Genomic DNA, 15,607 nt, shown 5'->3' with positions numbered 1-15,607 from the left:
TACTTTGTAAAACAAAGATTCATATTGTGCCTGTTAACATTATATAATCCCTTAACTACAAACATGTGCCACATTGCTATTCCTGTATGTATTTCGTTTTGTCAGAAGAACTAAGATTTTGGCATGAATTCACAGTTGTCAATTCAGCACAATTGTTGAAACTATAACCGAAAAATTGAAAGATTTCAAATAAACGGTAAAGAAACATGTCTGAAATGAAGATGGAATTTAGACCCACCCTGTCACCCATTCGGCCTGGAGCGCCACAGTGTCCGGGCTGCCCAGGTGAACCCTGCCAATATATTATAAAATAATAATCATCATATAGAAAATAAAAACAGACATTATTTGTTGAATAATCAATGTTCTGCTTCAATGTTATGATGGACAATTAGCACAACAAGCAATACAAAAAGTTGGGTTATACTTGTAGAGTGAAGTGTATTTTATCTGTAATAAATGTGTGTGTCCTTTCTTTTTCCAACAGGGACCATGTCAGGGTAGAAAATAATTTCACCTTCACATGATATCCTCCTTGTATCCCCTTACTCTTTTCCACGTCTACACTATATCTGTAAATCGAACCAAACCAAACTAGACCAAACAAAAACAAACCAATGTCCCTAAAAGATCTAAATCTATCACTAGTTTTCAGTTAGGGGTATAAGGTTATCTTCCAAACACCGCGCTCTTCCGTCTTGTTGGTGCGTCTCTGAAGTAATCTAGTAGTAAGAAAAGGATCGCACTCAATTTTTCTTCTTTCTTGTTGTTTTCTTTTTATTTTAACATTGCAGGGACTGACATGACAGTTAAGGGGTATAAGAAAATCTATTTTGTCACATAGTGCTTATGAACATGTACGATAGAGAAGTCATACATACAGGGCTTCCAGCAGGTCCTCTCTGTCCGGGTTCACCAACAGAGCCCCTGGGCCCCTGCACATCATGAAGAGGATACTAATTAATTATTATTAGTTAAACTTAGTTATATATATTAGTTATATATATTAGTTATAAGTTAGTCAGGAATTACAATGACATCAATCCAGTTGACTTCAGACGAATAAGCTTGCACATACTGTATATTCAAAACACCATTGGAGAGACTTTCTGCACGATTTTACTAGTTGATAGCTGACACCCTGACCCCAGTAAACCTCCTGTGACCTCAGAGTGATATTTACAAACTTGTTAAGTTTTACCACCGCTCCTTTCTCTGCACTTTCACACCTTGTTGTCACTTCTGTCGAGATTTACACACGGCTACAAAGAGGAGAGATGCCCTCTGGTCACATCAGTGAAGTCCACCAAGAAAAAGACATCTGACACTTTCTGACGAGTATTTAACATGTCTTAAAGTTACTTGTCCTCAGGCCAGGGGCCTCATGTACAAAACTAACTTACGTCCGTAAGCAACTTTCCACAAACATTTTCAGATGTACGAATTCTGACTTAGCATGAAAAAGTGCATGTGTACTAAATTTCATGTGAAATCAGACATACCACATGATTCAACAGGAAAACCTGTTAATGCATGGACTGATACATTTTAGAGTTTCAGGTGCAAATGCATTTTTTGAGAGTTTCGCTTACGCAAAGACTCAGTAGGAAATCTACGGAAGCCTTTGTACATGAGGCCCCTGGACTTGTAATCTGGCATAAAGGGCATGTCCTGATGAGCCGATGCTGTTGGCTTTTAAGGCCCACAATTGAGAGGGGGCGTGCAAAAAAGGAAAATCCTAAGCCCTTTTCCAGCCCTGCTTCTGTCATTCTCACCAACAGACACATTATTATGGATATTTGACTGTAAAACACTCAGGGACTATACGCCTCCAAAACACAGCAACAGAGTGGTCCCTCTTATTAACAAATGTCAAATTTTAATAGTCTCAAAAAAGAGCTGTAATACTCACAGCAAGACCCCTTTCTCCTGGACTCCCAACAGATCCCAATGCTCCCTGTCAACAACAACCCGAATGCATGGGTGACAATGTCGTTTAGGTTAATACAGTACCTCATCAAGTAGCACAGAATCATTCTGAAAGCATGGCCATACATACTTAAAATAGCATGACGTATTTTAGTTTTTGGTATTGATACAGAATATTAAGTTAAGTTCATATAAGTTGTATAAAATGTATACATGATACAGTTGTGTTATAGATATTGAATATTAAGTTATAAAATGGGAACCTGTGTACCAGGCTTTCCTTCTGGTCCTTCATCGCCTGTGAGACCCCTCAAGCCCTACAGGGAAACATCACAACACGAACACTTGGTGTAAGGCAAAGGCTATAGAGACACATCACAACACAAAGACTTGGTGTAAGGCAAAGGCTACACAGAGACATCACAGTACAAACGCAAACTGTAACACAAGCCTTATAGAGAGACATCACAATACAGACACACGCTTGGTTTAACACAAGACATCTTCCCTCCTCCATTAATGATATATTCTGGCTGAAATCAATAAGCTATATGTGGGAGAAATCCCAGGCCAAGAAATCATATGTGAAATTCTACCAAAAAAAAAAGTTATACACCGTAAAACATTGCAGACAGTTAAATGTAAATTGTAAGTTGCCCCGCTGCCTTAACCCATTTAAGTCTAAGGCATCTGCGAAAAAAGCCTGCTGCATGCCAAAGGCCTTTTTGGGAAAAGGTGCTCTCAGCCTATACAAATCTAAGTATCTCAGCCTCCGAAGCACACAAAAACATGAAATTGCACTTAAATGGTAGGACCCTAATATTGCATTAGAATGTATCCATTTAGTTCTAACATACCCACATTTTAATAAAAAAAAAACTAAAATCTCAAGAGTCTGAATGCAGCGTTTATGTCGCTCCAGGCACCTAGGTCAATGCAGCGTATACGCAGAATCAGGCTTAAATGGGTTAAGTTTGTAAGTTAACTCAACTTGAGAAAGCCTGGAGTTCAGTGAACTTACAAACTTAAGGCAGCGGGGAAACTTACCTATTCATGCAAAACTGGCTAGCAATGTTTTGCAGCGTAGTAACTGGACGTTTTTGAAGCTTCTACTTGACTGTTAAGTCATGGTGTGACAGCATAATTGAAAAAGGATGTGTGAGAGATTGCAAGTCAGTTGCTACAACTAAATACATTTGGATAACATGACCTGGATGAATGGGAATTTTCTTGGAGATACATGTATAGAGAGTATGATCATTAAAACTAATAAAAGGTTCAATAAAGTTGAACTGCCGTACAGGAAATCCAGATACACCCATGGGTCCATCCCGTCCTGTTCGACCCTGCCAAGAGAGTAAGAGCAGAGGTGTCATGCAACATCTGTTCACGTTTTCAATAGGAAATAAATGAGATTACAGTATATTTGATTATTTCAGTAATGAAGAGGCACACCATTCAGGATGATCATTAAGCACACACGCTGACCACAAAGAACGTAGGTCATTTTGTGTATACAGTAGCACATGGTTGGGGTATATTGTTGAATTAAAGAAATAGTACCTTTGGCCCTTTCAGTCCGCCTTCTCCATCAGGTCCAGGAATCCCCCTGTCACCCTTGGGTTCAAATGAAACAAATAAAAAGCAAAATGAGGGCTCAGAGACATTTTAACTCCTCATCTAGACCATATCGGTATAAAAACAAACCATCAAACTTAGAAAATGTATGTTGCATGTTCCATGTTGCTGCATGTTGTAATGCAAATTAGTCATAGAAAGTTGCAGGTGCTCGCTCCTCAGACAGTCTGACCTTAAGTCCTTCCTTGCCAACGCCTCCCTGGAGTCCAGCGTCACCCTCTGGCCCCTGAGGATGAGAGAGGACGCTACATCATCACCAGCATGACACGCCTTTAAACAGCCGTGTCCCACAACACACAATACATGCCGAATCTCAGCTGTTAAAAAGTGTGTGCATGTTAAAACCATCAGCTCAGCGGTTGAAGACCACAGTTAATTATACACCCCAGTGGTTCCCCTTTCTTTCTGCTGTGACCCTCTGTTGGACCTAAGAATATTTTGGCGACTCCCACCTCCCATATTCCCAAACATTCTTTATTAGGGCTGTGACGATTAATCGTGACTAATCGACTATTAAAATTAGTCGACAAGAATTTTCATAGTCGACTAATCGTTTCATTTAATTCAATGCTTTTTTACTTACTTTACCAATGCTTTATTACTTTATTGAAACATAACATTGCCCAGCACCTATGAATTGGACGTTGCATCTCAGAGTAAATAAGCTACTATCATGATTTAAAGCTCATTGTGAGCTCAGGGACCTAATTTTAACGGTTTCTTTCTTTTTTCCAAATTTCCTTGAAGATTAAAGTGCTAGAGAACTTGAAAAATTAATCGTTCGACTAATCGACAATTCGAAAAAAAATAGTTGATAGATTAATCGAGAGAAAAATAATCGTTTAGGACAGCCCTATTCTTTATCCCTTAATATTGCTAAAATTTAAATGTGAAATTCACAGGGAAAGGGCATACATTTAGCAACCATACACACCATACACACACTGCTACCGATTTATGGAATAGGTATGTTATATGAAAACACATTTTGAAGGTGTATGCCAACAGTCGCTTCTCCCTGAGACCACCCCTCCCCCTCTCTGTGACCCCCAGTTTGGGAACCACTGATCCACCCCATCTGTAGCTACTGCACGTGTGAGGGGGGAAGAAAACGATCACCGAAGTGCCCTTTCCTTGCTCCCATGTGCAGCTAATGTGGCTCATGTTCCGCATACCTGATTTCCTGTTGGACCGGCCTGACCTCTCTGACCCGGCGGACCAGGAGGGCCAATCTGACCCCTCTCCCCTTGAGGTCCCATGATGCCTGGCACACCATTGAGACCCTATCAAGGAGAACACAAAGGACAAAGGTTTAGATGCTTTTTTTATATACACATGAATGGTTGAGCTACTGCATATTAGTCAATGTACTGGATGATTAAAGCACACTACTACTGTATGAAGCTACTCTAAATGAAAAGACACAAGCCATATATTTCATTTTTACATAGTCATGTTCAACATCAGCTAGTCTATATTCTGCATGTGTTTGAAAGAAATTACTCTCATACCTCCTGCTGCTGTTTTAGGCCATGCAGAAAATACATTCATGTTGCATGTATGCTTTACTTGCCTTCTGCATAGTGATGGTAGGAGTGCCAACTAAGTGTAAGTAGCAATGCAAATGTACTGTATCTATTGGGAAAAGGCAGAGTCAAATTGATGTGTATGAATAAGGTATGGCTGTGATGTTTACTTTGTCTCCTTTAGGTCCAGTAACTCCCTTGTCTCCATAGTCTCCCCTCAGGCCCTGTGGAGAAGGAGGTGAGCAGTCAACAACATCTCACATGGTTATGTATGTTTCAGCTGTTTCCACACAAACTGTTGACCAGTCACACAGTGTCTAAATGTTCTCACTCCGAAACTCGATTCCACAACTCAAAACCAAATCAACAATGCTTTACACTAATTCTCTTTTCGACTCATTCTTTCTAATTGTTTCTTTTTTCTATTTTGCAATTGTCTTTTTGTGTCTTACACTCAACCAATGAATGTAGCAATCATAAATGAACTTACGGGGTCCCCTCTGAAACCTTTCAGGCCCGGAGTTCCTGCCAAACCCTGAAAAATAGCAGGCCGATTACAATCACATCTGCCATGAATGGCATTAAAACTGAAAAGATTGTTTCATGACAAAGACGTTCTTGCACAGAGAGATGAAAGATACACTTCAATATGTGCGTGTTGCATGAAAATATGACACATGTCCTTTTCAGCAGATATCCACCAAGCTGCGTCATACTGAAAGATTGTTAGCAGATGTACTGTACGTACGAATATGAAAAATGTCAATTTTACTTTGAAGTTTTAAGGGCTAAAAAAAAACATAAATGCCACGGTACACGAATAGCGCCTGAGGCTGCATGCAGTAACAATGTGAAAAGTCCATATGCTTCAGTTGCAGTAGACAGGGCCCGATTAACACACAGGCAAGATATGGCTGCAGCCTAGGGGCCCCCACCTGCCAAGGGGCCCCTCATTGGCCAAACGGGAAAAATTGTGGAATTGTGACAAGATGCAATATTGAAATTTTCATCTGTCATGTTTAGCATAGCTGGTAGACATGTTGTCCTTCATTCCTAGCTCGTAATTATGACACTGTCTGTAAATTTGTGGTAAAATTTGCCTTCCAGGGGCCCCCACAGCAGCCTATAGCCTAGGGGCCCCAGGCCATCTTAATCAGGCCCTGGCTGTACAGTCCGTATGATGCAAGCCATCTGTACTGTACTGCATGGGCTGAGATGTGGTAGCTAGACATCACCATCCATCAACTACAGTACTGGACTGTTGTCATCTAAATGATGTTGCCAACATTCCTCATTCATCTCACTCATAGCACTGCTGCTGCTGATCAGGCAACAGGCTGTCTTATAATCCCAGACTAGTAAACCGTCCTACAAGGTACTGTACAGTAGATGTAAAAGGTTGTGTGGTTGTGCTGTGCACGCTTGCATGTGAGAGAGAGAGGGGGGGGGGGTCGTCTGCACACCGGTTTTCGACAGTGTGGAGCACTGCTGTACCAATGTTCAATTCCGCTGTTGTCAATACAACCCTGTACACCGGCATCGATGTCCCAGGCTGTCTGCTGCCAATTATGGCAGAGTTCTATTTTGTCTGAGTCGTCCAGTGATGAACCGATAGCACTTCGCAGTGCTGTCGGAACTGGAGTGCAGAGGCCCATTTAGAGAGAGAGAGAGAGAGAGAGAGAGAGAGAGAGAGAGAGAGAGAGAGAGAGAGAGAGAGAGAAGCAAAGACAAAAGAAAGATAAAACATTGCAACGCAACGCGCACACGTGCCTGTGCATGTGTATGTGTTTGCATGTACCTTAGCGCCTGTGTGGGTGTGAGTGTGTTTACTGTATGTGTTGTATGCAGGTCTGTGTGTTTGTGAATGTGTGTGTGTGTATTGATGGTTTCTGTCTGTCATAAACGCAAAATGTCTTATGAAACCATGTATTATGCTGAGGAGTGAATGCAGGTTGTTATAACTGCGTTGCATATTGTATGCCTGACTATCTTCTTTCTTCATCTTTGCTACACTACCTTTTCACCTAATATACCATTGGGCCCTAGCTAATAAGCTTAAATTTAGCTTCACTTGGGGACCCTCTCCTCTATACTGTTATACCTTTACATGACATGTAACTGATTCTTGAGAAAGTGGCTAAAACAGGTTGTAATGTTGACAGAAAAAAACAAAGTGAATTACAAAATTATATGGTATATCCTCATAGACTAAGGTCTTGGCTTTTCAGAAATGCACAAGGCCAATCTCCCCATTATGTATTTTTTTCAGAAATCAGGCTTTTCTCCGATCATACCTTGTTTTTTGTCAACACCGTCAGACACAATTAAAAGTTATTAAAATTGTATTGATTTGGTTGCATATGTATCTGGAGTTTTTAAGTGATTATGTGTATTTTTTGGTTCACACATATGCCTTTAAATGTTGAAAATTCACTTTTGTTCTATTTTAATACTGTTTCATGTGTTCTAATTTTAAAATATGTACCGTCATACGATGCTTACTTAACGCCTAAATAGAACAAACAATTTTTTGTAATTTCACAAATATTCGTGTAGGCTTAAATTGGCTATTACTTTGATATTTCAACAACTCCTAAGGAAAATGTTGTAAGCACATTCCTTTAAAATGTCCAAAACTCCTTCTTACGGTGGTGACTTAAGAACTGACGGTGGTGACAGTAATCTGAAAGTGGTGAAAGTGGCCTAATTAGTACCTGCATTTAGCAAAATAAATAGCCCTCTCAAGTCAATGGCATCTTGCATAAACATTTGCAAAAAAAAATTGTGTGTGCACAGTATGAGCATGTGTTTTTACTTCATTAGTTAGATTATCTAGGAAGGAAGCCACTGGTTGTTGAAAATGTGGTAAAAACAGCTTTTAAGTTGTTCAAATCCAAAATATAGAGGTGTATTATCATAGATGTAGGTCTTGGCTGTGCAGTGAATGCATTGGCCAAGCTCCCCATGTTTAACATTTTTCATAAAATGGGCTCTTTCTTGTTTTGTCAACCGCGGCAGACAGAATTAGAAGTAAAAACACATGTTTACTGTATTAAAGTGAATTACTTTAACAATTCAACATAACTGTAGATACTTATTGTATGCATATTCTTAAAACATGTCAAAAACATGTAAAACATGTGTTTTTGGTGAACTCCATCAGATGTCACCACCGTCAGGTTTTCTGACAAAAAAACCTCCAAATGCACCTCAGTGGTGGCTAGAGTATCATTTTGGATCACAATTATTACTAACATGCCTAGTAATGTTTCATTAACTAGCACAATTTAGTAAAATATGGAACAACATGATGAGCAGAACAAAATCTGACGGTGGTGACATCTGACGGTGTGAGACAAAAAAACACTCTTTTAAATATTATGCATTGTTTGTTCACATTAGCCATTTCATTTTCGCTCTGTTTCTTGGGTGCTTCATACCTTTTCTGAAAAAAATTATATTTATTAACATTAATGTAATACAATACTATTAAAACCCCGACGGTGTTGACAGTTTATGGTTGGGACAGTACCAGTGTCCAAACAAATTAACAAATTGAGGACAAAATAATAAACTTACAGGAGCTTCAGTTATGGTGAAGTAGGCAGTAGTGCTAAAGGTTTGAAAAGGGGTCCTCAGTAATGAAAATTACCTTGTGCATACCTGATTTTATTGTCTTTTAGAAAAAATCTGACGGTGGTGACCAATATGCTGGACACATTTTGAGCAATCAGTAAATAATAGTAAATATTGTTTTACATCCACTATGTGCACATCTGTAGAACCACTTTAATATGGTCTTCCACATCATGGTGATATTGTTCAATTCTGTTAGTGATTTTTGTATTTTAAGTCAATTGAAATGATGATGCCAGTCCTTGGGACAGGCCTTTTTACAGGGTGTGGACAGGTTTATAGCCATGAAAAGTAATAAAATTACACTTAAATATTTCAAACAACTGTGTATTCGTGTGACAGACCCCTTGGCCATTACCTGGGTTCATTTTGTTTGTGAAAGTTTAGTTGATTTTCAACAGAATTAATATTTTACTGCAGGGACATGTTTTTGCCAAACTTTCAAGAATCAGTGATGTAACTGAAAGTCAAAATGATGGTGTAACAAGACAAAGAAATCATTCAAAATCAAAAAATCATTCAAAGTCAAACAGTACATTGGCCATTACTGCATACTCACCATTGCCCCTTCAACGCCCTGCAAGCCTCTGTTCCCCATTGGCCCCTCTGGTCCCTACAGTCACAATAAATGTTTGATTACAATATTTTCCCATTCTGGGAGATATTCCAAGAAAATGGTTAAGTGATAAACCTGGCTAGGTTAACCTACTGGAAGGGGTAAACCTGCTAAAAGTTAGTCCACAGGTGTCATATAGTTCAGAAAATGAGGATTTGGGGCTGTTCTATTAGATTATTCATCATTTACAGATTAACATACTGTTAGCCTCGGCTAAAAACGCTCAACTACTGTATGTACATCATCACATCATTGCAATGATAATACCAGGAGTCCTCTATATAACGGATTAAGACTTGAGCATTACGGTTTTGGTTACAATAAGGTTATAACAGAGGCTCTGCGTTAAGGGGATAACCTGGTTCCTATTGAGCCAGGTTCATGGAATAGCCCCCAGGTACTATACAGGCCACGTTATTCAACAAGGTAAACACTATGTTATGGATAAAAGACTCGGTAAAGAAGTCCTCAGTTGTTCACAACTAAACTTATATGAGTGTCAGAGGCTGCTTGAACAATAGTCTATACTATTGGGACATTGGGAGATGGATTTGTTGGTGTACATGTGTGTGTGTGTGTGAGTGTGAGTGTGAGTGTGAGTGTGTGAGAGAGAGAGAGAGAGAGAGAGTGAATACCTTTTACTTACAGTTACTGCAATTACTTACTTTGTCTCCTTTCAGCCCCTGTGGCCCGTCCATGCCAGGGAAACCCTGTTAGTAAATAAACAGGCATATTTACATTTATGCTGAGAGGGGCACTTTGCATGCTGAGTTCACAATTTACCCCCACTTACAGGCAAATACGCGAATCAGCTTTAAATGAATATTCCAGACTCCCCAAAGCATCTGTCAATTTGTGCCGTAAATATCTTTTTCACAGGAACTTTAGCCCGACCAGCGTAATGTTTCACATTAGGTAATATTTGGACTGCAGCCGTGCAGCAAGGACATCCTCAACAGGGGAGCAAGTGATCCTACCCAGAGTCCTTTTTTACAAAATGAGGGGGTGGGGGTATCTCATTTCAGTCCACTTATGAAGCTAGTTACAGAGCTTTACGATTGGTGTCTGTGGCCCCTTCTCATTTGCCCAATCCTCCACACGGCAACCCTGCTGGCGTGAGACATCTGGAGGGGAATGAAATGCAACAGGACAAAGGAGGACACGGGAGGGTTTTTTATGGTGTGTTCTCACACACGAGTCGACCCTGGCTTTAATGAGGTCTCGACTGCCAGGCTACGGGGAGTTCAGCACTGAGTACCTGTGACCAGGAGTGCAAGTGGCAAACCCCTTTCTACAATCCTTCCCTGGTCCACGTTTCCGTGGAGTTAGAAACAATGAAGTCTTCCCACTGTCATCCAGTGACTTTTTTGGGGCTGTCCCCCATTCAGCATCTTGACTACTAATGAGAGAATGACCTTCGAATTGTGTTTTTGCAAGATAAGGAATAAAAACTTTGATCATCACTCAGCCACAATAATGGGGAAATTGTAATGAACTAATTATTGCAGTAAACTGTTTATTGTCGACAGACCGACAGTCTGTCGGTTGCATGTGTTCCACTCAAGTGTGTGAACCAGGAAGTCAAAGCTTGTGATTGGTGTGCATATAAACGGGCTGAATGAGGTCAAGCCTCACGTAAACAAGGCTGGAGGCCTCAGGAAAAGACGTGAGGAGGCAGTTTGACTGACATCCCTGCAGTCCACTGCAAGTTAACAATATGTCTACTACCCTGCAACCCAGCGACAACCTAAAACTTGTGCACACCAGTTTTTACAGCAATGCCAGATTCGACAATTTCTGCAAAAAAAATATGCAGCAAACAAGCACAGCAGCAGCTGAATTCATTTCAACGATGGATTTAACAAGCTGTTCAGACAAAAATAGAGCTCAGTCATAATCAACAGCCAATGCTGGTGGAGATCGGCAATGGTGTGCAGGGTTGTATTACAAAACAATAGAATCAAATGTTGGCAAATGTTGACTCTGCACTTTGTCTGAACCAATGTGCGGTGCCCTTTAAAGCACCATTGGGCTAGCACCTGCAATGACAGAGCGCTTCAGTGAATACAACCACTAACTACTTGATCTGTGAAAAACACACCACTGAGCAAACATTGGAGCTATACAAGGGTACAAAGCTATCCAGGAACACACAGCTTTATAGAATGAAACTAGTCAAAGTTATTTTCACCGCCCCAAGGGAGGGAAAAAACCCAGTTTGGGTTTTATGTTCAACAAATGGTAGAACTCTTGTTTCCAGAGCTGCAGTACCCATGGCAACCAAGACAGTATGACAAATCTGCCCTGGTACAGGGCATGCTCTAGATGGGAAACAGGTGAGCGCGGGCCATAAATGTGTCAGTCCAAATGCCTGTCATTCAGGCGAAGGGCCTACTATACACATCTGCCCCGTTGTACCGAACTGGTACCTCCATTTATCACAAGAAGAAGTGAAGTAGAAGTGCCTTACTGTCACCACCATACAAGTACAGTTAGATATTGTTTGAAAGCAGCCCACAGGCACAAAGAAGCAGCTAAAAAGTAATAATGTAAGTTAAGTAATTCCAAAATATTCAAGTAATTAAAAAAACACCCAATAACCTTCAAGAACATTCACCTCAACATTTGATTAAACTAGCATGGCCATAGACAGCCACTCTGAAGCAGGCCCAGACGAAATCCAAATCAATCAAAAAGTAAAGAAGATAGCTGCAGTAAACATCAAAATGTTGGTGGGCGACACTATTGCATTGCAGACAACACAGAAAAGGGACGATATAACAGGCAATATGAAATTATGGAAACCCTCTTTAGTAGAAGAACTACTTCCATTTTAACAAAAAAAATAGTGGAGAAGGTATGTGTCATGTGTGCTGTTGTATATGAGGTCTACTGTAGTACATACTTGTCGTCCTCTGGGCCCGTTAGGTCCTCGGAATCCTTCAATGCCAACTGGACCCTGCAAGACATCAGGGCAGACAGTCATGGCGGTTTGCAAGATACTGTAAGCTGTTTTTCACTACTGTATGCACTTCAGAAGTAGAACGATAACAGATGGTAGGCCTACTACTCTTTCCATACTGTACCATGGGGCCTTTGCGTCCAGTTGGACCAGCAGGTCCTGTATCACCCTAGACAATTGGATGAGAAAGGAGAAAACACTTATGGTTGGTTCAACCATGACCTGAGAAAAGTTGGTGTTTTGCTATAAGGTAAATGTGAATATGTCAATGATAGTGAAACGAAATGTGAAAGTGAAAGGATGTCACAAACCCACCTCTGAGCCATTTATCCCTTGGGGACCAACCATTCCTGTCACTCCTGCGGCTCCCTGTTTCAAATGTACGCACAAATATGTTTACTTTTCTCTTTTGTAAAGAAATATATGAAGTGTAGCTAGATGTTAGTTCAGAGTTCAAAGTACAGCTCACAAGCCAAACAAGGATACACTCACCACTGCCCCTGGTGGTCCAATTCTGCCACTGAGCCCAGGAGGACCCTAAACAGCCAAAGGGAGCAGGTGCTCACTACTAGCCAATTTCACCATTAAATTAATTCACATGGAGGGACAAAAAAGGTGACAAACCTCTAGCCCTGGAGGGCCAGGAGACCCCTCCACGCCTCTAACTCCGATTGGTCCCTAGACAGCAAATAGAGTGACATACGTAGTGGAGCTTTATCAATGACACCAATGACTTATTAAAGGTTGGTGGGAAAAAAAGTCGCTGAAGTGAAATGGTGTACTAAGTTACTAACTGAGCATAGAGCCATCAGCAACACATATTAATATACTTACAGGAGGACCGAGGGGTCCTGATAATCCTGGCTCTCCTATGGAGCCCTGAAACATAAAATACACAAACATACATTCATAGTGGGTTTTTTTCTTATTTCTTTATTATGCCTCCATTTCAACTCTTTCAACTAAAAGCGTGTTGTGATTACGAAAAATCCTTCCCTATGAAGAAAGTATCGCTTTTAACAGTCAACAGAATATGACACAAATACACATGTTATAGAGTATATTCATTCTCAGCTCATTAACATACAGCTTGGACTCGGAGGCCAACGTTTTATTCACTTTTTCTCCTCTAACCTCTACTGCTCCACTTCGCCACACGGGGGCAGCACATTTCAGACATATGGTAGAGAATGCCTTTTTAAAGACAGAACACTTTTTAAAAAATGTTGTCGTTTTCAAATCATACTGAAAAATATATGATCAGTAAGTTACCTTCTCTCCCTCTCTTCCCATATCACCTCGAGCACCAGGAACCCCAGGGAAGCCCTGCTCAGGGAAATGGAAAAAGTATAAAAGGTGTGTTTCACAGACTCATCCTTCATGCGCCCATGCATCCTTCCATTGGAGATGATCAACACAGAAACATGCTTGTTCTACTAAACTCCACCATCTGTTCCAAAAACACTGAATATAGAGTTTCTAACAAATATAGAGAGCTTTGTAACAAAGCCATTCTCCTTACAACAAAAAAATATGTATATGCCTATGGAGGTCACAAGAGGTAAGCTTTAATCATCTGGGCTTTTTTGGAGCTTCAAAGTCCAGTCCATAACAATTTATCTGTTTTGACTCTCATCATGACCTTGATGAATGAGTGTCTTCACATTCAATCTCTATGGGAGCATGTTACAGTAAAGCAGTGCAATGCCAACAACACCAGCAGCTACAGCTGTGCTGCATGTGGACTTGTATTTCGTACCTCTTCCCCCTTCTCTCCAGTAGGGGCAGTGTCTCCTTTCTCACCCCGCGGGCCCTACAATCATGGAGGGAAAAGAGTTCATCATCAGCACTTTTATAGACACATCTGTGCACGTTGTGTGTAATATTTTACATCTAAGGATATTCAGCACTTAAAATATGCATCATGTGGATGTGACTACCTTTTACGTGGTGTTACTTAGCTAAAGGTGGTGATTGCAGTTCTTTATATAACAATGTGAGGTTAGGTCAAGGGCATACTCGATATGGGAATCACACCTGCAACTATCCGATTCCAAGACCAACCCCCTTACATTAAGCCAAGACTGCCCGACATTATTGAATGGTGGTAAAGTGGTGGTTAAACCGATGTCTGCAGTGATGGGCATCCGGATTCAGAAGCTGCAATCCAGTGCCACATATTACAAATGATCTGCCTTTACTTGGCCAATTTTCACAGGTAAAACTAGGTCATTTGGAATATGAAGCACTGAATTGGAGTTTTGGAATCCATGTTGCCCTGGCACTGGCTGTCTCTTACAAGGCTGATGTCTGACTGCCTCTCTCTAACAGGTGCCATGGCCGTAACTACCATTGAGGACACAGAGGTCATGTCCTCTGTATTTTTTTTCAGTAATGTAAAATGTATCTATGATGAAAATCAATATATGATAAACAATGACAAATTCAGTCTGTATACACCACCCCCATTTATCCAGACAGTATTTGACCTCCTCTCTCACTGTCTCTCACCTTCAGGCCAGGTAATCCGCGCTGCCCTGGAGCTCCGTCCTGCCCCGGCTCTCCGTCCCTCCCTGATTTCCCTTCTCGTCCGCTCACCCCCTTCGGCCCGAAGCTGCCCTGTGACAAAAGCATGGACACTAGAATATGTCACTCCAATAAGTGAAGTACACCGCACATAGATCACACTGTGATTCCCATCCATGACTGTGATGGAGCTGCACACCTCTGTGTGTCTCGTCTTCACAACAGGTAGAAAACACGTCACCTGGGACTTGCATGGTCTTATGTGTCAAGAGGAATGCATTTGCATGGAATAAAATGCGGTCATACCATTTGCTGAATACAATGATCAAATGACAATGACATTACATTACATAAAATGACAAACGTGTTTGCATGGACTGTAGGGCTGTAACAATACACTCAACTCATGATTCAGTTCACGATGTTTGAACTACCGTTCGATACACCCCACGATTTTTTTATTTATCTTTCTGAATTAATGATAGTGTAGAGGTACAATAGGTTACAAGTTTAAAATACTAATGATGATCATTTGAAGCTTCACATCATATCATGTGGTTGTTTTCTGGACTGAAGGGTAACAGAACTTTGAAACAGTGAATCACGATACTGCCTTCTTGCAACACGATACAGTACTGTGACTCTGCCTATCACCAGTTCAACAATTTCATTACAATTTCATTACAGCCCTTATGGACTGTATTTGTGCAAATGTTTCCTAACGATAATTACCATATCACCTCTGCGTCCAGGTATGCCTCTCTGGCCCGGCTC

General features: G+C 40.8%; 1 protein-coding gene and 1 long non-coding RNA gene across 2 annotated transcripts in view; both read right to left on the bottom strand.

The window, feature by feature from the left end:
* Positions 1-237: 237 nt before the first annotated feature.
* Positions 238-3,277, bottom strand: LOC134445332 (uncharacterized). Its single transcript, XR_010034223.1, has 5 exons — positions 3,231-3,277; positions 2,201-2,246; positions 1,913-1,957; positions 882-935; positions 238-292 (listed from the first exon to the last, which is right to left on the bottom strand). It is a non-coding gene; the product is annotated as an uncharacterized LOC134445332 (long non-coding RNA).
* Positions 3,278-3,477: 200 nt separating this feature from the next.
* Positions 3,478-15,607, bottom strand: part of si:dkey-61l1.4 (collagen alpha-1(V) chain) — a 38,255-nt gene continuing 26,125 nt past the window's right edge. The window contains exons 10-26 of the mRNA XM_063193733.1: positions 15,566-15,607; positions 14,819-14,926; positions 14,067-14,120; positions 13,580-13,633; positions 13,142-13,186; positions 12,932-12,985; positions 12,800-12,844; positions 12,623-12,676; positions 12,432-12,476; positions 12,251-12,304; positions 10,011-10,055; positions 9,289-9,342; positions 5,584-5,628; positions 5,264-5,317; positions 4,743-4,850; positions 3,740-3,793; positions 3,478-3,546 (exon numbers count right to left, since the gene is read on the bottom strand). The exon at positions 15,566-15,607 is cut by the window's right edge and continues 12 nt beyond it. Coding sequence (XP_063049803.1) covers positions 3,478-3,546; positions 3,740-3,793; positions 4,743-4,850; positions 5,264-5,317; positions 5,584-5,628; positions 9,289-9,342; positions 10,011-10,055; positions 12,251-12,304; positions 12,432-12,476; positions 12,623-12,676; positions 12,800-12,844; positions 12,932-12,985; positions 13,142-13,186; positions 13,580-13,633; positions 14,067-14,120; positions 14,819-14,926; positions 15,566-15,607 — 984 coding nt within the window. The remainder of the gene's footprint in view (positions 3,547-3,739; positions 3,794-4,742; positions 4,851-5,263; positions 5,318-5,583; positions 5,629-9,288; positions 9,343-10,010; positions 10,056-12,250; positions 12,305-12,431; positions 12,477-12,622; positions 12,677-12,799; positions 12,845-12,931; positions 12,986-13,141; positions 13,187-13,579; positions 13,634-14,066; positions 14,121-14,818; positions 14,927-15,565) is intronic.

This window comes from Engraulis encrasicolus, chromosome 3 (assembly GCF_034702125.1).
Source record: "Engraulis encrasicolus isolate BLACKSEA-1 chromosome 3, IST_EnEncr_1.0, whole genome shotgun sequence".
NCBI lineage: Eukaryota > Metazoa > Chordata > Actinopteri > Clupeiformes > Engraulidae > Engraulis > Engraulis encrasicolus.
Note: the sequence above shows the minus strand (reverse complement) of the source record. Positions and strands in the feature narration are given on the sequence as shown.